This window comes from Cebus imitator, unplaced genomic scaffold (genome assembly GCF_001604975.1).
Source record: "Cebus imitator isolate Cc_AM_T3 unplaced genomic scaffold, Cebus_imitator-1.0 Scaffold708, whole genome shotgun sequence".
In the NCBI taxonomy this organism is placed as follows: domain Eukaryota; kingdom Metazoa; phylum Chordata; class Mammalia; order Primates; family Cebidae; genus Cebus; species Cebus imitator.
Window position 1 is genome coordinate 426502 of NW_016108023.1, and position 25586 is coordinate 452087.

The window sequence follows — 25586 nt, forward strand, 5'->3', positions numbered from 1 at the left end:
GTGGATGGATAGATAGGTGGATGGATGGATAGGTGGATGGGTGGATGGATAGATAGGTGGATGGATGGATGGATGGATGGATGGATGGATAGGGGGATGGGTGGATAGGTGGGTGGATGGATGAACAGATAGGTGGATGGATGGATGGATGGTTGGATGGATGAATAAATAGACGGATGGGTAGTTGAGCGGATGAGTGGGTGGACAGATGGATGGAAGTATGGGTGGATAGGTGGGTGGATAGATGGCAGGTGGATGGATGGATTGGTAGGTAGGTGGATGGATGGATAGATGAAAGGATGAATAGATAAGTGGATGGATGGATAGATAAATGGGTGAATGGATGGATGGATGGATGGATGAATGGGTAAACTGATGAAAGAATGGGTTAGTGGATGGATAGATGAGTGATAGATGGATGACTGTATCAATTGATGAGTGGCTGGATGAACTAAAAGGATGGATGAATAGATGGATGGATGTGTGGATGGAAAGATGGGTAGATGAATGGATGGATGGATGAACAGATGCATGAATGGACGGGTAAATGAATGGGAGGATGGATGGATGAACAGGTACATGAATGGATGCGTAAATGAATGGGAGGTTGGATGGATGGATGCATGGATGAATGGATGGATGGGTAAGTGAATGGCAGGATAGGTTGATGGATGGATAAATGGATGGATGCATGCATGAATGAATGGGTACATGGATGGAAGGACATATGGACACCTAGAACACAGAGACCCTGAGGAGCTGGAGAGGCCTCAGTGACTGGTCTGAGACAAGATTCAAAGGAGTTTTCTTCCATACCAAAATGCCCATCGCTGATTCAGGACATTCTCCTCCCCTTCAAGTCACACAAGTGGTGAAGGCCAGTGTCCCTCAGGGTCCACAAGGCCGGGCCTGGAGAGCTCTGTTCACCCCACACATGCAGCTACCAACTCCCGAGCCCAGCAGCCCCGATGCCCAGGTGGGCTGATGGATGGATGGACGGACTCATGTCCACGAGCATTTTTCCCCACGCTGACCATGTGATCACCAGCAAGCTCCTGAACTCTCTAACCCCAGCGTCTTTATCAACAAAAAGCCCACGAGATATATCTTAAGGGCTTGCTGAAGAGAACAAACTGAATGCTCTTTGAAAAATGTGGTCCACAGCACAGACATTCACATTCAAGAGCCAGTCATGGGAAATCACACGCAGGAGGGGATAAACAGAATATCCGGTAGAATAACAATTCAGCGGTGTTTGACAGCTCAGCCACACACGCAGAGCCTCTGAGGGGCTTTAAAAATTCCTAATAGCGGGGTGCAGTGGCTCCCGCCTGTAAACCCAACACTTTGCAAGGCCAAGGCAGGTGGAAGGCTTGAGTCCAGGAGTTAAAGACTAGCCTGGGCAACATAGAAAGACCCTATCTCTACAAAACAAAACAAAACAAAACAAAAAAAACCAGCTGGGTATGGTGAGGCACGCCTCTGATCCCAGCTACTTGCGAGGCTGAGGTGGGAGGATTGCTTGAGCCCAGGAGGTTTAGGCTGCGGTGAGCTATGACTGTGCCGCTGCACTCCAGTCTGAGTGACGGAGCAAAATATTGCCTCAAAAAATCAAAATAAAAACGCCTAACACGTCTATGAAGCAGGCTACCCAGAAAGTCCTGGGCAAGAGTGACTTTTCCAAGCTTCCTGCAAAGGGGCCAAAGCTGAGAACCTCGGATCTAGGTCAGCAAGAGCCAATGGACGGGGGTCAAGCAGGTCTGCAACTGAAACCGTCACCCAGAAGTCAGGAATGCAGGAGGGACGGGCATCACAGATGCCGGTGTGTTCTTAGCCTGGACTCTGTAGGATTAAAATATTAAAATATGCCCACTAGCCTGGCCAACAGAGCTAAACTCTGTCTCTAACTACACACAAGAGGTTCAGAGCCCGGGGGTTCGAGGCTGCTGTGAGCCGAGATCATACCACTGCGCTACAGCCTCGGCAACAGAGTGAGATCCTGTCTCAAAAAACAATAATATTGCAGTCTGAGCATGGTGGCTCACGCCTGCAACCCCAGCATTTTGGGAGGCTGAGGTGGGCTCTTGAGCCCAGGAGTTCAAGACCAGCCTGGGCAACATAGTGAGACCCCTATTCTAAAAAAAGATTTTAAAAATTAGCTGAGCGTGGCACATGCCTGTGGTCCCAGCTCCTCAAAAGGCTGAGGTGAGAGATTCACCTGAGCCCAGAAGGTCAAGATTGCAGTGAGCTACGATCATGCCACTGCACTCCAGCCTGGGCAAGTTTAAAATAAAATTAAAAAAAAGATTACAAGCCACTGCCCAGTGATACGTTTATGATATGATGAGTGTGTAAGGAGTTTGTGGTTTAAGAGTGGAAACTGCTTCCCAGACGTGGCTGTAGCTGTCTGTGTTGTGTGTCTATTGGATGCTATGTTAGACCACAACCGCAGCCTCTTGAGTAAAGACCTCAACATGGGGGGCCCTCTACCTTCATGGTGGCCTCTGCAGCGTCTGCAGAAGTCACGTGTTCATATGTGTCTCCTGCTTGCCACATCCAAACCTTCCCCGTCCCGCTATTCTAGGTATGAATCTCTGCATTAAATGCCTAACACTTTCCTCTCTGCGTGTGTCCCTTGAACTGCTGAGGACGTTTCGTGCTGAATTCGTTGAAGACAGCCCCGTGTTCATTCAGATTTAGAACCAGATCTGATCCCCCCAGAAGACGACTAGCAGCAGGCGCAGGAGAGGCTGACTGGCCATCTTTGACACCTGGCAATAGTTATATAATCTCTATGCCTCCAGAAGTCCCTTGGCCCTAAAGGACAGTGCAGCCTGTTTATTCTTGCCAACATTCCCGTCCATCGTGTTCCTGCAGATACGAAGGCTCCTTGTGGTCAGCATCCCCTCGTGGATCAATGCTCGCCAGGGTGTATTTAGACAATAATTTTGCAGGGTCAGGCAAAGCAGGCACAAACAAGAGGCTTGTCCGGCTGCACTGTGTCCATGAGTAACGCCTGCAGTCTCTGCAATGTAACGGCTCTGGCTGGTCTGCCACCTCCTCAGGAAAGACTGTCAGCTCAACAGATTACATTATTATGATTATTATCATGATGGAGGCGGAGGCTCACTCTGTCACCAGGCTGGAGTGCAGTGGCGCCATCTCGGCTCACTGCAACCTCCGCCTTCCGGGTTCAAGTGATTCTCTGGCAGCCAGAGGGGAGGCAATCCAGCCTCCCGAGTAGCTGGAACTACAGGAACCTGCCACCACGCCTGGCTAATTTTTGTATTTTTAGTAGAGTCGGGGGTTTCACCATGTTGGCCAGGATGGTCTCGATCCCTTGACCTCGTGCTCTGCCTGCCTCGGCCTCCCAAAGTGCTGGGATGACAGGCGTGAGCCACCTCGCCTGGCCCCAGTTACACTGTTACCAGCTTTTAAACCATGCCCTCAGAGAAACGGCTTTGCTCCGCGAAAAACCGCAGCAAAGCACTCTTCCAGGTGCTTCTCAAAAACAGAGGACCCACCCCAGCCTAGAACACCACTAAAAGTTGAGAAAGCAAAGTGTTTTAAAGGGGTTTGCAGCCGCTTTCAAACTCATCCAGCTGCCGCCTGCGCTGACAAACAGGGTTTCGATCTCAGCCCAGCCCACCCGGACAGCGCGGAAACAGGCTTTGCCCGTCCTGCCTCTTCAGCAAGGCTTTCCCCACACCCTGCGTGGATTTTCTCCCCTCCTCGGGTGAATTTTCTCTGCAAGGCTGGTGGCTGCACACTCCTTTGACAGCCCACTTGAAAAACGCTGGTTTGAATCTGACTCGGGGGAGAAGAAAGGAAGTTTCTGGCTTCCTGCTCGGGGGAAATGTTCTTGCGATGACTATGAGACCGCACGAGGCGAGGCGTGGTGGCAACACTGAGTCATTCTAAAAACAAACCCGAAAAACACGCCCATGGCCATCTCCCCAAAACTTGCCAAGGAACCACGCCAAGAAAGAATACCCAACAGGAAATTCAAGAAGAGGAAGTCCTTCTGGTCTCTACAGATGTGAAAGATATCTGTTGGACAAACAGTACTAGAAATGTTGGTGAATAACCGTGTTTCAGCCAAGAGACTGGACTCAATCAAAAAAGAAGAGCAGCAAACCCTCAAGCCCTGGACAGCGTGCAGCCTGCAGCTCCGTAGAGCAGCACCAGGACAGCACATTCACAAGCAGGGAGGACACGGGTGAACCACTGAACCTCTGACGACAGGTGAAAATAAAACCTCACGAGCTCGGATGCTGAACCTCAGGACTCGGAATGGGGAAGCTTCCCTGCCATCTCATTCTCTCCCCCGAAGACTCTAAGTCCTTTGTCTTTCTCTTGCCAGTGCTCTAAAAACGGACTGTTCTTTGCTGAGGACACTAGGGCAGCTAGAATTCCAACCCCCCTCCTTGAAAACGAGCCATGCCTGGGTCTCCCCCATGTATCAATGAAAAGCGCATGACAAAGTTTGCTTTGTTTCCCCTTGTTAAGCTGTCTTTGGTCACAGGAGTCCCTTCCAAGTAAAAATGTAGGACAGTTGATTTTAAAAATGATTTTTCAGGTGACTCACACCTGTAATCCCAGCACTTTGGGAGGCTGAGGTGGGCAGATCGCTTGAGGCCAGGAATTCGAGGCCAGGCTGGCCAACAGGGTGAAACCCTGTCTCTACTAAAGATACAAAAATTAGCCAGGTGTGCACCAGCACACTGAAATCCCAGCTATTCGGGTGGCTGAGGCTGGAGAGCCACCTGAACCCAGGAGGCAGAGGTTGCAGTGAGCCGAGATCCTGCCATTGCACTCCAGCCTGGGTGACACAGCAAGACTGTCTGAAAAAAAAAAAAGTTTTTTTTCAGTCTGGGCAACATAGCAAGACCCTGTCTCTACAAAAAAATGTAAAAGTGGCCAGGCATGGTGGTGTGTCCCTGTAGTCCCAGCTACTGCAGACGCTGAGGTGGGAGGATTGCTCGAGCCCAGGAGGTGGAGGCTGCAGTGAGCCGTGATCGAACCTCTGCCCTCCAGTCTGGGCAACAGAGCAAGACATCCAACCTCAAAAAAATATTTTTCAGCCTGGTCAACATAGCGAAAGCTCATCTCTACTAAATGTACAAAAATTAGCCAGACATGGCGTTGCATGCCTGTAATCCCAGCTAACTAGGAGGCTGAGGCAAGAGAACTGCTTGAACCGTGAGCCAAGATGGTGCCACTGCACTCCAGCCTGGGCAACAGAGATTCCATCTATAAAAAAACAAAACAGAACTTTTCTTCCTTTGCACCCCTAAAGACACATAGGTCTTATTTCTTACCATGTCTATAAATCACAAAGGACACGATTCTTTTCCCCTAAAGTAACGAGAGTGATCTGAAAATGTTCAGCCCGACTGAAAAGCACCACAAGCTCCACGTGGCTAGTGAGAAGTCCAACTCCCTTGGGAAAAAGATATCTAAGTTAGAAAGCATTCCGGACCTTATCCATGAAATCCTGCCATGATTCCTAAGTGCTGAATTGGTGAAAGTGTCGTATGAGCTGCATTTCTTCCTAAATGACAGCATGTAACCACCGTAGGGCCTTCAAGAAGAAAAGTGACTTCCAAACAAACAAATGAAAAATCAGGTTCTTGCATATCTCCAAAGTGTAAAGACACTTATTTGTCCTTACACGAAAACTGTGTCTCACAGACAGAGAAAGGAGAAAGAGTTAATGCAGGGAGGTTTTTGGTTTGTTTGTTTTTCAGACTGAGTCTCTCTGTGTCGCACAGGCTGGAGCTCAGTGACACCATCTCATCTGACTGCAACCTCTGCTTCCCAAGCTCAGGCAAGTCTCCTGACTCAACCTCCCAAGTAACTGGGATTATAGGCGTGCACCACCACGCCCGGCTAATTTTTGTCTTTTTAGTAGAGTCTGGGTTTCCCACGTTGGCCGGGCTGGTCTTGAACTCTTGGCCTCATGTGATTCCACTGGCCCTGGCCTCCCAAAGTGCTGGGATTACAGGCGTGAGCCACCTCGCCCGGCCCTAAAGCAGGCAGTTAAATGCAAAACAATCGACTTTTACCAGGGCCAAATGCTGGGAAAATCAAGGCAAACTCGCTGGAGGAGAAAACCCACTTCCTCTGCCCAGAAGGCAGAAACGTTGCAGAAACGTTCCCCTACAACCTCTACACACGCCCAGGGGCAGGAGACAGGAACTTGGGAGAGGCCGAGAAAGCGAAGCACAGGCTTGCTCTGCTGGGGTGAAGGAATCCTGAAGACACCCGGTATTGTTCCACAGATGTGGGCTCACCTAGGTGTTTGGAGTTTTTCAAACTGCCCAGGCTGCTGTGCCTGCCGGGGTCAAAACAGCCCTTTCTGGGGAGCAGGGATGCAGGAGGTGTGTTCTACGGACGCTCCCAACCGCGGGCCAGCCCTGAATCTGCACATACATACAACTCTCAAGCCTTCCTCCCGGTTTTCAACCCTCAGAACGACTGGCACTTGACACCAGATGAATTTCTGGGCCTCAAAGGATTCTGAGAGGCTTCCCTGAGCAGCCTTTTCCACGGCAGGATGGTGGCAGGTCCCACGTCTCCTGAGGGCCAACGTCACCCTGGGGGGAAGTTCTCCTCTCCAAAGCTGGTGCCTCCTCGTTTCCTCTGCAGCCTCCCCCCTCCTCCATCCATCACATCTATGCCCGAGTATTTATGAAGACACCAAGGAATACAGGGGCCTGGGTCCCCAAAACGCTTGAGATCAGGCCAGGACTGTTGGCATCTGTGTGAGACTCTCCCCCTAGGCTCCGTGGGGTTTTGCAGCCTGATGCATCACCAACTCAAAGGTGAAGTTTCCTGATGAAACAATACGTGTATTAATATGACCGGCACAGGGGATTTCCATCTCCATCTCTAGTAGGGTGGCACTGGAAAGCGGGGGTGAGAAGGGTCCCCCAAGGACATCCAGCAGCGCTGAGGGCCCGGCCTTCCTCTGCGATTGGAAGGACAGACCGGCCCCTGCTATCTCCCTGGCCGCTGTCCTCCCCACCCTCCCGCGCCCTATGCAGCCACCCTTCCCTGGACGCAAAGTCTCAGCAGTCTCGGGGTCCCTAAGGATGGAGAAATGCGTTAGCAGAGAGACGAGTGCAACGCCCTTCTGCAGGCGCCTTGCGAGCAAATGCAGCTGATCAAACCCTACAGAGCAGTCCCGTCGGCGGCGGCAGCCTGCTAAGGAAAAAAGAAACAGGAAGCCGTGTTTGGAACCTCCCTGCGGGGTGTAAACGCCTCCAAGTTTTCCAAAACCGAGCCGGCTACAGTCTGTCAATTCTACCAAGTGAAAGCACAATTTCCAGGATACCCGGGACGCGTTTAAAGAGCGTGTAAACCCATTTGCAGCTCCTCCCTAAAAACAGAGACCAGGCCTCGTCACCGCAGCTCCGGGCTGAGCTGGATCCCATCAACACCAGCAGGAAATTTCGCGGCCCAAACCGGGCCTCCTCTGCTCTCCCAGAGCTGGGCGTTCCCGCCTCTCATTCCTCAATTCGTCCAGCCCTGATGAGGCCGGTCAAGTCTACACTGCCTGCAAGCCGCTCTTCTTAAAAGCCTGCCCACAGGAAGGGGCAGAAACGCACCGGCTAGTGGAATTGATAGAAGATCACACCCAGCGGGGTCCCGGTTTCCCTTTCGACGCGAGGGAAACAGAAAAACACGAGTAAATAATAACCAGAGCGAGGCCCGGTTTAGGGCGCGGGAAGGCGGCCGTGGCTCCCGCCTCTTTGATACTTTTTCTGTTTTCCCAAGTCTCCAGCGCTACAGATGGACAATTTGGTAACCACGCGTTTCTTTCTGGAATTCCCGGGGCCTGCATCCACACAGGATTGTTTAACAGTTTCAGGGCTCCAAGTTTGTTTCCAACTTTTCCTTCCCCTCCCCCCATCCTCCCGGCTCCCAGCGATTCCAAATTTAGGCACGGGACGCAGGGCGTGGCTCCGAGAGGCGACTCCAGGGCGGCCTCCGCGCGCGGCCTAAAGACGCAAGTCCCAGACCCTGGTGGGAGACAGCGGGGTGGGATCAGGGCTGATGCCAATGGGCAGAGATCCGCTAGAAAGTCGCCGGGATTAGAAAGAATGAAATGCCACCTCTCCCAAGGCCCCCCCCCAGATTTAAAAGTTTGCGCCTCCGACAACAAACGCTGACCTTTTCCCTCTGGAATGCGACTCCCACCCGGCCCCAGGGAGAGAACTGGGGAGAAAGTGGGCGCCTCCTCCATGCCTGGGCCCCCCTGGCCACAGCGCGTCCCGCCGCGGTTAGGGACTGGGGTCCCGGTGTCCTCGCGGGGCGCTCCCCAATTCCGCGCCCGCAAGCGGATCCCCAGGCCCGGCCTGCGCCCCCCGAGTCCCCCCGCACCCGAATCCCGCTGCTGGCTCACCCGGGGCGGCCACCAAAGCGCCGAGCAGGCCGAGGAGCAGCAGCAGCGCCAGCGCAGACCCGCGGGCCATGGTGCGCCCAGTGCGCGCAGGGACGCTCCCGAGTGCCGCGCGCGGGCGGCGGCGGCGGCGGCAGCGGGACTGGCACCCCCGGGCCGTGTGGGGCGGAGCTCGGAAGGACACGAAGTCAGCGGGTGAGGAGAGCCGCCCCGCAGGCTCAGCTCTGGCCGCGCCAGCCCGGCCCCGCCCCACCCCGGCCTCGGCGCGCTTTGGAGAGGCGGGAACGCCGGGCTGGGGGAGGGGACCGAGACGGAGGCGGGCGGGGCCGAGGGAAGCAAGGGACACCCCCACCCTTCCCAGCCAACTGTGGAGTCCCCACACCCACAAGCCCGTCGCCAGGACGCCCAGGAGGCGCCGACCCGGAGCAAAGAGAAATCCAACATTCTCAGGAAAGTGCAGGTCCCCCACCTCTCTGCACCCCCGTAAATTGCACGCCCCAGGGAGGCCTCTAAGAATAGTGGCACAAAACTGCCGCGCTTCTTGGAAACCTGTAGCCCCCAAATCCCCTCCCTACTCGCCCCTGCAGCCTATTCTCCGCCTCTTGCACAAGCACCCCCTCGCCCCTAGGTCAGTGGTGGGAGCAAAAGAAACTTCCAGGTCTCCTGCTCAGCAAAGCGCGGAGCCCCTCCCTCCCTACACTCCCTCAATGCACGCCTGTAACTATAGCAACACAAAACCGCCGCCCTTCTTGAAAACCTGTAACTCCCCCTACTTGCCCCTGCAGCCCCTTCTCCGCCCCTTTCACAAGGACCCCTCACCCACCCCCATCCCACCCCAACACTCGCACCCCCACACCCCTGTCTCCAGTGGGAGCAAAAGAAACTTTGTCCCCTGCTTGGGAAAGTGCGGGTCCCTCCCTCTCTACACCCCCTAAATGCACGCCTCTACCTGCAGCGACACGAAACTGCAGCCCTTCTTGGAAACACGTAGCCCACCACACTCGCCCCTGCAGCCCCTTCTCCGTCCCTAACAGGGACCTTCCCCTGATCTGCAGTGGGAGCAAAGGACACTCTCCAGACTCCCCTGCTGGGAAAAGTATGGGGGACCCTCCCAGCTGCTCGTGAGGATCTCAGGGGGATCCCCAAGAGGAGAAAAGAGCAATTCTCTCCCTGCTCAGGAAGGCGTGGGCCCCCACCGCCTCCACAGGCGACCCCCACCCCATGTCCTTTCTAGAGCATCCGAGCCGGGGCGGAACCCGGGAGGGTTGGCGGGGGCAGGGCCGGACACGCCCTTCGCACAGGACCAGCGAGGACCCTTGGAGGTGCCTCTGCGCTCAGGCAGTTTAACCACCCCCCCCCTCCAAAAATAAAACCCCAGGACAAGGTTGGGAGTGAGGACTCCTGGTCATGGGGATTAGTGGGGTACAATAGGGAACTCGGTCGCCTCTGTCTCCGGGGCACCTGGGCCCTAGCCCTGGTCACCGGCTACTCGCCTTCCAGTGGGCTTTGAGTCTAGAGATCCCCGTCGCGCTGCCGGCCACAGCTGCAGTGCAGGCTTCCCCACACTAACAATATGCTTTCTGTGAACACCTAAGCCTAAAATGTATCCATTTTCCTGCAGTGCAGCGGAACAACTTTGCAGCCTGAGAAGCATCCCACCCTTGCATTCCACCCTTCAAACGGCCCACGAGTATTCTTGCATTCCACCCTTCAAACTGCCCGCAAAAAGAGTCCAGCTAGGTCGGGCACGGTGGCTCACGCCTGTAATCCCAGCACTTTGGGAGGCCGAGAGGCGGATCACCTGAGGTCAGGAGTTTGAGACCAGCCTGGCCAAAGTGGTGAAACCCCGTCTTGCGTGTGGTGGCTTGCACCTGTAGTCCCAGCTACTCAGGAAGTTGAGGCAGGAGAATCGCTTGAACCAGGGAGGTGGAGGCTGCAGTGAGCAGAGATCAGGCCACTGTACTCCAGCCTGGGTGACAGACTGAGACTCCATCTCAAAAACAAAAACAAAAACAAAAACAAAAAACTCTGTAAAATATTTGAAAAGATTTATTCTGAGCCAAATATGAGTGACCACGACCTGTGACACAGCCCTCAGGAGGTCCTGAGAACATGTGCCAAGGTGGTTGGGGCACAGCTTGGTTTTACACATTTTAGGGAGGCATGGGACAGCAATCAAATACATTTAAGACACACATTGGTTTATCCGAAAAAGCAGAGCAACTGGGAGCAGGAGGGCTTCCAGCTTATAGGTAGATTTTAGAGCTTTCCGATTGACAATTGCTTGCGTTTCTGTAAAGACCTGGGATCAGTGGAAAGGAATGTCTGAATGAAGGTAAACGATTGTGGAGAACGAAGATCTTATTTCAGCAGGCAGCCTTCAGAGAGAAGAGGCTGTAAATGCTTTGTCTCACCACAGAGGTGTCACGAGGCCTGTTCCACCGCACTTCCCATCATGGCCTCAAACAGTCTCTCTGGTTAAACTTTAAAAGATGTGTGGCTGAGGAGAAAGTCCATTCAGATGGTTTTGAAGGTGGGACTGGCGGGGAGGGGGGGGCTTAGAATTTTATTATTTATTTATTTATTTATTTATTGAGATGGAGTCTTACTCTTTCGCCCAGGCTGGCGTGTAGGGGCGTGATCTCAGCTCACTGCTACGTCCACCTCCCGGGTTCAAGCGATCCTCCTGCCTCAGCCTCCTGAGTAGCTGGGATTACAGGTGCCGCCACCAAGCCTGGCAAATTTTTGGATTTTTAGTCGAGATGGGGTTTCATCATGTTGGCCAGGCTGGTCTTGAACTCCTAACCTCAAGTGATCCGCCCATCCCGGCCTCTCAAAGAAAGACTTGTATTTTTGGTTTACAAAACCCTGTGCCATTTACTGGCCCATTCCTGGCCTGGCACACCTGCTGTGCAGCCAGCTGGGCCAGGGCTCTGAGCTATCCCCTGCCTGCTGCCATGCTCACCCCTTCCTAGGCCACCTTCGCCCCTAGGTCAGAAACCTGCACCCCAGGGACCAGCTCAGCTGTGTGAGTGATGCGTGTCTTCAAAACTGACGGTCTGACCTTGCACACCTGCATATAAGGAGGATAAATTTTTTCTTTTTTGTTTTCTTTTCAGCCAGCAAAACCCCAGCGATGTAATTGCACTGTAGAAGCATGAGGAAAAATGCAATCGTTCTTCATGGAAGCATCACCTTCAAAGTGTCGCCTCTTGTAGTGAACCTGGATGAACTACCCACCCAGGGGCCCTTCCCTGACACTTTCTCCCGCACCTGTCCCAGTCAACACTTTCTTTTTCCATGGCTGTAGTCCTGGGCTGGGGTCGAGGGAGGGTATGGACCCTAGGGCAAGGCAAGCAGGAGAAGCAAGGGGATGCTGCAGCTCGCCAGGGACTTTGGCGTCATGAAGCAACTCCGACTTGAGATGAAGCAGAGATGACAAGAAACCGGGGTCTCAAACGCCAAACACCCCTCTGCCCGAGAGCTTGCTGCTTTTCACCCGTTACCTCCAAAAGCAACGCCCTAGCCGGGACCGCCTCCAGCCTCTGATATTTGGACAGCACTGCAGCTGAAGCCTCTCTCCTCTGACCGTCCGTCCTGTTCCAGCAGAGCCTGCAATCTGGCTGCCTTTCAGGGAGGGCCACAGGTCACTGTCACCCGCCATAATAAAGACACAACAGAGGCTTCCGAAGGCCAGGCTTTGAGGCTTTGTATTTATGGTCACCCAGATAAGCATTTAGGACACATCTGTTTGTAATTCATTTAGTCAGATGCCTTTTGCCTTCTTTTCTTTCTTTCTTGTTTTTAACGCTACCTTTCCTTGGCTCAAAATACGAATTTCCATAATATTCTGCAGACACTCTGCAGCTGGCACCAAGAGACTCTCACCTGCAGAATGAAAATTAAGTTAATTGAAAAGGCCTTCTGAATTGTATCCAGATGAATTAAATTAATTGAAAAGGCCTTTTGAATTCCGAATTGTATCCAGACACCATGAGAAGCATCTTTTGAAGGCCATGAGCCAGGCTGAGCGAGTGATGGGGAGCTCCCTGCTGGGGCAGGCTCCAGGTGTTCTGTTTATTTCCCCAGGGGAAGCTCAGGAAATAACGAATTTCTGACCATTTCCAAGGGACCCAAGTGGCCACTTTGCGCCTTTCAACCTAACCCTTGGTAGCTCCCAGCCTCCTGCGGAAATCTTACATGTGTCTTTAATTTTTAAGAATTAGTTCTTCTATTTATTTTTTGAGACAGAATGTCACTCTGTCATGCAGGCTGGAGTGCAGTGGTGCGATCTTGGCTCACTGCGGCCTCCGCCTCACAGGTTCAAGTAATCCGTGTGCCTCAGTCTCCTGAATAGCTGGGGCTGTTTTGTTGTTTTTAGTAGAGATGGGGTTACACCATGTTGGCCACACTGGTCTCGAACTCCTGACCTCAAGTGATCTGCCGGCCTCAGCCTCCCAAAGTGCTGGATGACAGGTGACAGCCACCACACCTGGCCAAGGATTAGTTTTTCTGACTTGGGACTTCTCACACCCTGCTCCCCAAACCAGTTTTATAACTGCACACACACACAGGCTATGATTATATTTCATCTTCGTGCACACACATGCACACACAAACATGTATGCACACATCACAACGGACTGGCCTTTTCTCCCACCTGCTAGGGGGGATCTGTGGTTTCTTGTCTACAGGGCTTCGTTTACTGGCCTGGGAAATGGGTCTAAATACACAGCGGCAGAACTCGAAGGAAGGCTGAAAATGAAACTACACAACACAGAACACAGAGCTCTATGGAACAGGAAGGAAAGCATTGAGACAGGGGAGTAGTCAGAAAGTACCATTTCCAACGATAAGTGCATCCTTGAAGAAAATATGTCTGTACTGGGCACCATGGTGACTCACGCCTGTAATCCCAGCACTTTGGGAGGCCAAGGTGGGTGGATCACCTGAGATCAGAAGTTCGAGACCAGCCTGGCCAACATGGTGAAACCCCGTCTCTACTAAAAATACAAAACAATTATCCAGGTGTGTCTGTAATCCTGGCTACTCTGGAGGCTGAGGCACGAGAATTGCTTCAACTTGGGAGGCGGAGGTTGCAGTGAGCCGAGATCATGCTTCTGCACTTCAGCCTGGGTGACAGAGCGAGACTCCATCTCAATAAATCTTGTGTCAAACTGAAATCCCCAGTGTTGGAGGTAGGCCTGCTGGGAGGTGACTGGATGGGCGGCAGGTCCTTCACGAATGGATTTGTGCCACCCGCCTCGGCACCGTTCTTGCAATAGAGAGTGAGTGACGGTCAGAGCTGGCTGTTGAAAAGCATGTGGCACCTCCCCGCTGTCTGCTCCTCCTGCTCTGCGTATGTCAGACATGCCTGCTTCCCCTCCACCTTCCACCACGAGTGTCAGTTCCCTGAGGCCACCCTGCCCGGCTTCCTGTACAGCCTGCAGAACCGTGAGCCCCTGACAACTCGGGAAATTATCCAGTCTTCGTTATTTCTTTATAGCAATTCGAGAAGCAACTAATGATGCTGGTCTCCTCAAGAAAACTGCCACCCTCCCTCCCATCTTCTCCCTCCCTCCCTCTCTCTTTCTTTCTCTTTTTTCTTTCTTCTCTTCCTCCCTCCCATCCCTCCCTCCCTGTCTCTCTTTCTCTCTTTCTTTCTTTTTCTTTCTCCTTCTTTCTCTCTCTTTCTCTCTTTCAAGACTGAGTCTCACTCTGCTGCCCACCCTGGAATGCAATGGCACAACTTCGGCCCACTGCAACATCCACCTCACAGGTTCAAGTCATTCTTGTGTCTCAGCCTCCTGAGTAGCTGGGACTACAGACCCATGCCACCACACCTGGCTATTTTTTGTATTTTTATAGAGACGTGGTTTCACCATGTTGGCCAGGCTGGTCTTGAACTCCTGACCTCAAGTGATCCACCCACCTCTGCTTCCCAAAGTGCTGGGATTATAGGCAAGAGCCACCACACCAGCCCCTCCCATCTTCTTTCGCCCTTCCTTGCTTCCTTCGTTTTCCCCCCTTCCCCCCCCCCATTCCTCCTTTCCCCCCCCCCCCCCCCCCCCCCCCCCCCCCCCCCCCCTTCCCCCTTTTTTTTTTTTTTTTTTTTTTTTGAGACGGAGTTTCGCTCTTGTTACCCAGGCTGGATTGCAATGGCACGATCTCGGCTCACCACAACCTCCACCTCCTGGGTTCAAGCAATTCTCCTGCCTCAGCCCCCCGAGTAGCTGGGACGACAGGCATGCACCACCATGGCCAGCTAATTTTTGTATTTTTAGTAGAGACGGGGTTTCACCATGTTGACCAGGATGGTCTCGATCTCTTGACCTCGTGATCCACCTGCGTCAGCCTCTCCAAGTGCTGGGATTACAGACGTGAGCCACCACGCCCGGCCCCCCTTTTTTTCTTTTTTTTTTTTAAACAGAGTCTTGCTCTGTTGCTGAGGCTGGAATGTGATGGCGGGATCTCAGCTCACTACAACCTCCACCTCAGCTCAAGCAATCCTGGTGTCTCAGCATCCTGAGTAGCTGGGATTACAGGTACCTGCCACCACACCCAGCTAATTTTTGTATTTATAGTAGAGACGGGGTTTCTCCATGTTGGTCAGGCTGGTCGCGAACTCCTGACCTAGTAATCCACCTGCCTGGGATCACAGACGTGAGCCACTGCACCCACCCCTCTCTCTCTTTCTGAATAATGATTTTTGAGAAATCGTGTCCAGGTCCCAGGAGGAGGGTCTTGCCTCGGCTTCCCCTTTTTTTGGTTCAGATTGTCCATATTTCTTTTTGCTGTTTTCAGGATCGTGCCGTTTGCAGGAGGCGGGTGCGGTTGTGTTCTGGTTCCATCAGCGATGAAATACTAGTTGTCTCTCTGCGTTACCTTTGGTGAGTTTTGACTACTTTCCTCTGTGCACCTGGAACCCTACTGTTCACTTCAGTTTTGGGGAGTCACGGAGACTTTCTGGGGAGCATGGGGAGACTTCTTCTAAAACAAAGTCAGACTTGTTTTCAGAAGTCAAAGGAAGTGGTTGGTGTGACGGGAGGGAGAGCGTCTGGAGAACAACAGCTTGCGGTTGGCACCAAATCTCTGCCCAGGTTGCCAACACCTCCCAAAGATCCCTGGCCAGTGGTCAGCTTCGGACAGGCCAGAGGCAGCCATCATTTCCTATCATCATAGATTTCACATGTATTCACCTGCTTCGGCTGCCTAAACCAAGAGACGGGGGCCGCTAAAACAGCAGATGTTAATTCTACCACGATCCTGGAGGCTGGAGGTCTGAGATCCAGGTGTGGGCAGGGCTAGCTCCTCCTGAGGCCTCTCTCCTGGGCGTGGAGGTGCTCTCTTCTCCCTGTGTCCTCACAGGGTCGTCCCTCTGTGTGTGTCTGTGTCCTCATCTCTTCTTATGAGGTATCTGAGTCCATTTCAGGCTGCTGTCACAGAACACCATAGACTTGGTGGCTTAGAAACAGTAGACATTGATTCTCCCACAGTCCTGGAGGCTGGAGGTCTGAGATCCAGCTGTGGGCAGGGCTGACTCCTCCTGGGGCCTCTCTCCTGGGCTTGCAGACACCGTGTTCTCCCTGTGTCCTCACAGGGTCATCCCTCTGTGCGTGTCTGTGTCCTCACCTCCTATTACACCAGTCCTACTGTATCAGGACCCACCCTAGTGACTTCATTTTACTGTGATCCCCTCTTTAAAGACCCCCATCTCCAAATGCAGTCTTATTCTGAGGTCCTGGGAGTTGGAACTGCCACCTGGGAATTTTGAGTTGACACAGTTCAGCCCCTGACACACAGAGTTAAGCCTGGGCCTGGAACCCCGCAAGCCACAGGGGTTAGGTCTGCAGCTGGAGTTATAAAATATCTACATGTGCCAGGCAAAGTTTGAATGTGCACACACCCATCTCTGCAGGTGAAAGCCTGGCTGATAGGCACAGGAAGATTTCATTCACCAAAATGCCTCTGCAGATTCCACACTTCCCAGAAAGCACGCAGTCAGGTTTCCTTTCATTTAAGCAGATTCTAATGTGTCAATTCAAGGATTCCTATTAATGTTTATCCAAGAACTGTCTTAATTCTAGTACTGATACTACAAAGAATATAAATATTCATTTTTCAAAGATAACTTTTCCACCAAAAAAATTTCATATTTTAATCTCAAGGCAAGCATATCAAACACCCTCAGTAAATAAAGAGATGACGTGGGTATTATCACGTTCATCCATTCAACCACGTCAAGCCCAGAGACAGCTCTGAGGCAGGAAGGAAGAATTTCACATGATCTTGGAGAAGGTGAGAAAGAATGCAATAACTTCCAAATATATATATATGTAATATTAAATTATATAACTATAATTTATTATATTTAATAAATGTGTTGTTTATTATATTTACTAAATTAAATATATTTATGTATTTTATTGACTAAATTAAATATATTTGTATTTTATTTATTAAATATAAACATTATATTAAATATAATGTTTGTACATATATACACGCACACACACACACACAGGACAAGGAATCTGAGAATCACCATCCACAGGAGATGCATCCTTGAAGCCATTGACATTCCAGGATATGCTGTCTGTATGTTCTAGAAAAACAAGCAGATGACAAAAAAGGCCACAAAGTGTGGGCAGAGATCAAACCCAGCTTCTGCAAACAAGGGCTGCAGGCGGACAGCTCTCCAACAACAGATTAGGGGAGCTGAGTGCCAAACAAGTTCTTTACATCAAGAGCGTTGTTTGAATAGATACGTAAATAAGGAGAAGAGACAACCGCCCCCTCCATGAAGAATGATCCCAAATAATTGATGGAGTCACTCAAACCCAGAGGTCCCCAAACCCCTGGTCACGGACCAGTATTTGTCGATGGCCCAATAGGAACCAGGCCACACAGCTGGAGGTGAGCAGTGGGCAAGTGAGAGAAGCTGCATCTGTGTTGACACCTGCTCCACATCACTTGCATTAATGCCTGAGCTCCGCCTTCTGTCAGGTCAGCAGCAGCATTAGATTCTCACAGGAGCACAAACCCTACTGTGAACTGCGCATGTGAGGGATCTAGGTTGTGCGCTCCTTATGAGAATCCAAAGCCTGACGATCTGTCACTGTCTCCCATCACCCCCAGATGAGACCATCTAGTTGCAGGAAAACAAACTCAGGGCTCTGATATGGTTTGGATTTTTATTCCCACCTGAATCTCCTGTGCAAACTCTAATCCATAGTGTCAGAGGAGGGGCCTGGTGAGATATGATTGGATCATGGGGATGGACTTCCCCCTTGCTGTTCTCGTGATAGTGAGTTGTCAAGAGATCTGGTTATTTAAAAGTGTGTATCACCGCCCCGCTTCAGCGTGTCTCTCCTGGTACAGCCATGTGAGATGTGCTTCCTTCTTCTCCACCTTCAGCTATCCTGAGGCCTCCCAGCTTCCTGTACAGCCTCTGGAGCCGTGTGTCAATTAAACCTCTTTCCTTCATAAATTACCCAGTCTTAGGTAGTTCTTTATAGCAGTGTGCAAATGGGCTAATACCGGCTCCCATTGATTCTACATTGTGGTGAGTTGTAGAATTATTTCATTATACAGTACAACGTAATCATAATACAAATAAAGTGCACAATACATGTCGATGTTTGAATCATCCGGAAGCCATCCCTCCCACCCTTGGCTCCATGGAAAAATTTTCTTCCATGAAACCGGTCCCTGGTACCACAAAGGTTGGGGACTGCTGCTCTAACTATCAAGGAGGGGGAACACAGATCCCCACTTCTTCCAAAGTGTACAACCTGGAAACGTTAGAAAAACAGTAATTTCACCATGGAGGAATCTCACAGACACAATTCAGATAGGATGCGTGGGTGAATGGGTGAGTTAGTGGATGGGTGGATGGATGGGTGGATGGATGGATGGATAGATGGATACATGAGTACATGAGTGGGTGAATGTGTGGGTGGATGGATTGAGGGATGGGTGGGTGGATGGAGGAGTGGATTGTGGGTGGATGAATGGATGGGTGAATGGGTGGATAGATGGAGTGTTGGATAAATGGGTGGGTGGATGTATGTATGTATAGATGTATGTATGTATGTATGTACGGATGGATGGATGGATGGATGGATAGATGGATGGATGGGTGGGTGCATGGATTGACAGATGGATGAATACACGGATGGCTGGCTGGATGTTCTTATCTTCCCATTCTCCCAAATTGTGAGCAACAGATGTTCTCCTGATGTCTGCATTACTCATAGAGAGTCAGCTTCAAAAGTGATATGTTTGCAGTATGATATATATGCACATGTATATTAGTCTACCATTACCCTGAGTCACGTCAACTCTGCCATCCATTTGAGTTTAAGAATGTGACCTTCAGGAGGCCACGTGCAGTGGCTCATGCCTGTGGCTGCACTTTGGGAGGCCGAGGCAGGTGGATCATGAGGTCAGGAGATCAAGACCATCCTGGCCAACATAGTGAAACCCCATCTCTACTAAAATACCAAAAACTAGCCTGGCATGGTGGCATGCACCTGTGCCACCTACTCGAGTCCCAGCTACTCAAGAGGCTGAGGCAGGAGACTCGCTTGAATCCGGGAGGCGAAGGTTGCAGTGAGCCCAGATTGTGCCACTGCACTCCAGCCCGGTGATGGAGCAAGGCTCCATCTCAAAAAAAAAAAAAAAAAAATGTGACCTTCAGGAATGAGTAGCATGAGATCTCTTGTGCAGGTGCATTCTCCAGGGCACAGCTCACCAGCGACTTTCTTCCACATGCCCCCAACTGCTTGGCATCTGCACAGCCAACTCCATTGTTTATTCCCAGATTCCTAAGGTGCTCCATTCTTGGTGATTTCTCAACACGCCCAGTTATTCAACAAAGCCTTTTCATGTTTTTAACATTTTATTTTTGCTTATTTTTATTTTTTTGTAGAGACGAGCTCTCTCTACGTTGCTCAGCCTGGTCTCAAACTCCTGGACTCAAGAGATCCTACCATCTCAGGCTCCCGAGTAGCTGGGACCACAGGAATGTGCCACCATGTCCAGCTGATTTTACAATTTTGGAGATGGGGTCTCTCTATGTTGTCCGGCTGGTCTCAAACTCCTGGCTTCAAGTGATCCTCCAGTCTCAGCCCTCCCCAGATCCTAGGATTATGGGGATAAGCCCCCATACCCGGCCACAACAAAGCTTTTTGAGCATCTGCTCTGTGAGATACAGCAGTGAAATCAAACAGCCGTGGCTCTGCTGCTGACAGCAGCATGTGTTTATTTTAATAGCCCTTAATTTATGTGTGTTTATTTAGACTTACTCGTGTTTATCTGAGCCTCCCAATAAGTTGTAGAGCAGTGGCATCTCTGTACCTTAGCACCTGGCAAAAAGCTCGACAAAGAAAAGCAGCCTTTGAGAAGCTTAATTGCTCAATTGAATGCATACACAACAAAAATTAGCTTACCCAAAGGCTAGGCATTTAGATAATGAGGCTTCCTGTCTTTCCATACAGACACAGGCACACACACTTATAGTATGTGTGCATATATGTGCTATTAATGAGGCTTCCTATCTTTACATGACAGGAAGCACGCACATCCATGTAGTACGCATGCACGTGTGCTATGAGCAGAGTTGTGTCTAGTCGCCAAATTCCTGTGTTGAAGCTCTGCCTGCCATGTGTCTGTATTTGCAGCAAGAAAATAATTAAGGTTAAATGAAATCATAAAGTTAGGACCCTATGCAGTAAAGTTAGTGCCGTTTTTTGTTTGTTTGTTTGTTTGTTTGTTTTTGGTGAGGGCTGGAATTTCGCTCTTGTTGCCCAGGCTGGAGTGCAAGGGCATGATCTCAGCTCACCGCAACTTCTGCCTCCTAGGTTCAAGCAATTCTCCTGCCTCAGGCTCCCAAGTAGTTGGATTACAGGTACACACCACCATGCCCAGCTAATTTTGTATTTTTAGTAGGGACGGGGTTTCACCATATTGGTCAGGCTGGTCTCGAACTCCCAACCTCTGATGATCTGCCCTCCTCAGCCTCCCAAAGTGCTGGGATTACAGGCGTGAGCCACCTCACCCAGCCAAGTTAGTGCCTTTATAGGAAGAGACAGCAGAGAGCTTCTTGCTCTTTCCCTGATGTGAGAAGACAGCAAACCAAGAAGAGAGGCCTCACCAGCAACTGAACCAGCCAGCCCCTTGACGTTGGACGTGCCAGTCTCCAGAACTGTGAGAAAATAAAGTTGTGTTAAGCTCCCAGTCTATGCTACTTTATTATGGCAGCCTGAGAAGACTAATGCAGTGTTTACATACACACCCCTGTCCACTGTCTGTCCATCCATCCATTTCTCATGCACCTGTGGGACTACAGCTGCCTATCCTGCATCCTTTCCTTCTTCCTTTATATCAAGGAACCTTGAAGTTACTCATGTTGGCTATGTGACCGCTGAAATGCGATGTCCTCATTCTCCTTTGCAGTTAGGTGTAACCAAAAATCTATGTTCTGACTAATAGAATCAATGTAGGTCAGGCATGGTGGCTCACACCTGTAATCCCAGCACTTTGGGAGGCCGAGGTGGGCGGATCACCTGAGGTTGGCAGTTTGAGACAAGCCTGACCAACATGGAGAAACCCCTTCTCTACTAAAGTTACAAAATTAGCTGGGCCTTGTGGTGGGTGCCTATAGTCCCAGTTACTTGGGAGGCTGAGGCAGGAGAATCGGTTGAACCTTGGAGGCAGAGGTCGCAGTGAGCCGAGGTCACACCTTTGCACTCCAACCTGGGCAACAAGAGTGAAACTTAATCTTATAAATAAATAAATAAATAAATATAAGTAAATAAATAAAATCAATGTAAACCAAAATTATTGGGCGAAACTTCTGAGGAGTCCCTTAAGAGGGGGACTGATGATGAACAAGCCCACTTTTCGCTTTCTCTGCATCATACTGGGCCTGCCTGGAATAATGACACGATGTCTGGAGCACCAGCAGCTAGCTTAGAGCAGGAAGTCTTCTAGAGGGTAGAAATCCTATTCTAAGAATATATGGAGCAAAGGTGCCAGGGTGGCTGGTGACACTGCAAGACGGCCATGCCAGGCTCAGACCAACACTCCGGATCTCACTATAGGACAGAGGAGTACGTTTTTAATCTTACTGTTTAAAAAGTCTGGTTTGTTTCAGTGTTATTTAAATCACTTTTTATTTCTGGTCTCCATTGCCAGGGGCTGAGCTCGATGTATAGTAGAGACCTCCTGTGAGGTCCTGTGGGCAGCCAAGGCAGTTAAGAGATGTCTGAGCCACATTCAATGTCTGCCGTACAGATGCTCAAGTGTAGTTTCTTAAGTCAGTGGGAGGATGGATGTACAGATGGGTGGATGCCTGGGGGTTGTGGATGTATAAATAAATGAATGGACAGCTCGACGCATGGATTGATTGAGAGATAAATGGGTAGATGAATGAATAAATGGCCGGATGAATGCATGTGTGGACAAATGGGTGGGTGAGTGGATGGATGCACGGACAGATGGGTAGATGGGTAGATGGGTAGATGTGTGGGTGGATGTGTGGGTGGATGGTTTGAGGGATGGGTGAGTGGGTGGATGGATGGATGGATGGGTGGATGGATGGATGGATGGATAGATAGATGGGTAGATGTGTGGGTGGATGTGTGGGTGAATGGATTGAGGGATGGGTGGGTGAGTGGATGGATGGATGGATGGATGGATGGGTAGATGGGTGGATGTGTGGGTGAATGGACTGAGGGATGGGTGGGTGGATGGATGGATGGATAAATAGATGGGTAGGTGGGTAGATGTGTGGGTGAATGGATTGAGGGACAGGTACGTGGATGGATGGATGGGTAGATGGGTGGATGTGTGGGTGGATGTGTGGGTGAATGGATTGAGGGATGGGTGGGTGGATGGAGGAGTGGACAGATGGAGGGTTGGACGAATGGGTGGGTGGATGTGTGGATGGACAGACGAATGGATGGGTAAAAACATGGGTAGGTGGGTGCATGGATGGATGAGTGGGTGGGTGTATAAAGGGATGGATGGATGGATGGATGAATGGATGGATGGATGGATGGATAGTTAAGGGTTTGGTAAATTGGTGGCTGAATGTATGGATGGATTAATAAACAGACGGATAAAAGGGGAAATGGGTGGGTGGGTAGATGGATGGATAAACAGATGGGTAGATGGGTGGGTGAATGCATGGACAAGTGAGTGGACATATTCAGGGATGGATGGATGGATGGATGGATGGGATTGATGGATGGATGGATGGAGGGATGGATGGATGAAAAGTTTGGTGAATTGGTGGGTGGATGTATGCATGAACTGATGTATCAATGAATGGATGGATGGGTAGATGGGTGGGTGGGTGGGTGGACGGATATGTGGATAGGTGGATGGATAATTGGATGGATGGATAAATAGGTGCATGGATAGACAGATGGATGGGTGGCTAGAAAAATAGGTGGATGAATGGATGGGTGAGTGGATGGATGGATTGATAGATTTACAAACAAGTAAATTTTTACCTGATATTTTGTATTGTTGTATAACTTTCTAGGTGTTAATTTATGGAGGAACAACTGTGAAACAGGGGCTCTGGATTCATTGGCCCACCTCTGCGGGTAAAGAACCATCCTGGACCCACTGAGCTGGTCAGTGGTGGGCTGGGATTAAAAGCAAGAGCCCTTTGACTCTGAGTCCAGGCCATTTGCAGAACATTGCCTTGTGACTGCTTCAATACCACTGGAATTTTCCTCAGTGTTCACAGCAGCCAAAGATAAACAGTGTCTTGTAGCTCAGAGTTCATATACTGGAAATTTTATGGTTTGTGCCCATCAGTGGCAAAAATCATTTTTAAAACAGTAATTTAATTTGGCAACATCTTGATGTGTGATGCTATGTCTGTGTGTCTTTTAAATTTTCTTATCTGTAGCATTGGTTGAGTCTTCAGCAGAAATTAAAAGGCAGTAAGGAAGTTGCATAATATATAAACAACGACTTTGTTGATGAAGCTTATGCTTGCATTTAGTTTGGCTCCGAGTCAAGAAAGAATCAACTTCCCAGAATCCTGTGTTTGAAACAGGAATCCTGCTTACCCCAAGTCTGCTTAGATAGATAAACAACCTTTTGAGTTAGAACCAGTGGCACGTTAGGACCATATCCAAGACCTGAGGTTGAGTCTTGATTACGACGAATGATGACTCTGTGGGTCACAGTGTCGAAGCTGGGAAAGGCATCCTAGGGTGTTCCAAAACATAGACAGTGACAGGAGAGCTGTGTGAATTTGTGTCTGTTTATTTGTGTTTATCTGAGCTTTCCAACAAGCTGGGAGTAGGCTCAACTTTGTTTTTAACGTGATACCTGGCAGACAGCCCCATGTATAGATTGGGAACTTTAAGTTCTTAATTGCTCTGCTGAGTGCAGTCAAGGCAAAAGTGAGCTGACCACAAAAGACTATGCAGTAACGAAGCTCCTTGTCTCTTTTCTTTTGCCTGTGTGCACACGCGTGCACACACACACACACACACACATTATACAGGTATGTGTGTGAAAATGCTACATGGCAAAAGTTAGCTTTTACATATGAGTTCTAAAATGCCTGATTGTTTGAGTTATTCTGTATAACTAGCTATCCCAAAGTTTACTGGTTCTCTTTCTCCGGAGAGTCCTAAGTAATATACGTGTCTTCATGGAGGGAGAGAGGAAAGGGGAAAATCTGGGAAGTGTCTGTCCCTGTTTCTATCTGGAGAGAGATTCTGAGAGTGTTAAGTAAAGGTGTAGGGGTCAGGAGGGGGAGGGGAAGACCAATGCCAGGGACTTCCAGAAGAAGACAATGTATTATTACTGTTATTATTCAGATCCCAGGTGTTTATGGACAAAACGAACACACCCTAACAAGCCAGGAGTTCTTTTCTCTGTCCCTCTGACTTTTTAGAACTTTTTCTTCTTTCCACAGAAAGTGAAATTCCCACCTGGTCCTGCCAGTTCTTCTGGGTTTTCCGGAACTTGCCAGAGTAGTGAGCCTATTCCTGATGTATGTCCCACTTGGAATACCGGCTGGTTACAGCTGGGAGAATGGTGCTGCAGGGAGAATACTTCTACCCAAGACAGTGGCCAGAAGTCCTTTTCAAAGGTGTGTGGTTCCACGGGATGTGCACTAGGACTTGAAATCGAGTTTGCAGGAGTCCTCAGGAAAGACAGCTCCCACCCCTGTAACCTCCCCCTTCAGAGAGCTTCCTAGTTCAGGGTTTCGACAACTCCTTTCTGCAGCATCTGTGGTTGCAGCCACATGACCAGAACCGAGGACCCTGGATGCCTTTGCAGCCCCTTCTCATTCACGTCCGCCAGACCTCAGCAGAGGAGCCTGAAGCAAGACCAAATTCATTACAGTGAAGAGTCAACTCCGGAGGATTTATTGATTAAACTGTCACACTGCATCCTACTCCTACACTCTTTTTTTTCTCTTTTCTTTTTTTTGAGATGGAGTTTCGCTCTTGTTGCCCAGGCTGGAGTGCAATTGCGTGAGCTCAGCTTACCGCAACCTCTGCCTCCCAGGTTCAAGCGGTTCTCCTGCCTCAGCCTCCCGAGCAGCTGGGATTACAGGCGTGCGCCACCACGCCTGGCTAATTTTGTATTTTAGCAGAGACAGGGTTTCTCCATGTTGGTCAGGCTGGTCTTGAACTCCTGACCTCAGGTAATCCACCTGCCTTGGCCTCCCAAACTCCTACACTCTTAAAGGTAAACTTTGCCCTAGATAAGGCTAATGTCATCGCAGAAGCTTGAGCTCTAACCGAGGTTGAATGCTATTAGCCAGGTCTGCCCTTCAGGGGCACGGGGTGCTCTGGAGTTCTCTTGGGTGTTATGGAGACTGTGTGCACCACAGTTAGTTCTTTCCGTGAATGAGCTCTGCTGAAGAGGTTCAGCCATATGTGGGCCCCTTGTATCTGCACTGATGTCACCTCTGGCTTTGGCCAGAGGAATGCAGTGAAAATAGGTCAACATGACTGTGCTTTCCATGGTCCACGCCTATACATCCAGCACTCGTGAAGTCTAAGGGGGAGGATCTCTTGTGGCCAGAAGTTTGAGATCACCCTGGGCAACATAATGACACCCTATGTCTATTTTTAAAAAATTAGCAGGACAGGCTGGGTGCGCTGGCTCACGCCCGTCATCCCAACACTTT

General features: G+C 50.3%; 1 protein-coding gene across 1 annotated transcript in view; it reads right to left on the reverse strand.

Moving 5' to 3' along the window:
• Window positions 1–12071, reverse strand: part of CD99 (CD99 molecule (Xg blood group)) — a 66937-nt gene extending 54866 nt beyond the window's left edge. The window contains exons 1-2 of the mRNA XM_037735023.1: window positions 11997–12071; window positions 8411–8675 (exon numbers count right to left, since the gene is read on the reverse strand). Coding sequence (XP_037590951.1) covers window positions 8411–8675; window positions 11997–12071 — 340 coding nt within the window. The remainder of the gene's footprint in view (window positions 1–8410; window positions 8676–11996) is intronic.
• Window positions 12072–25586: the final 13515 nt, after the last annotated feature.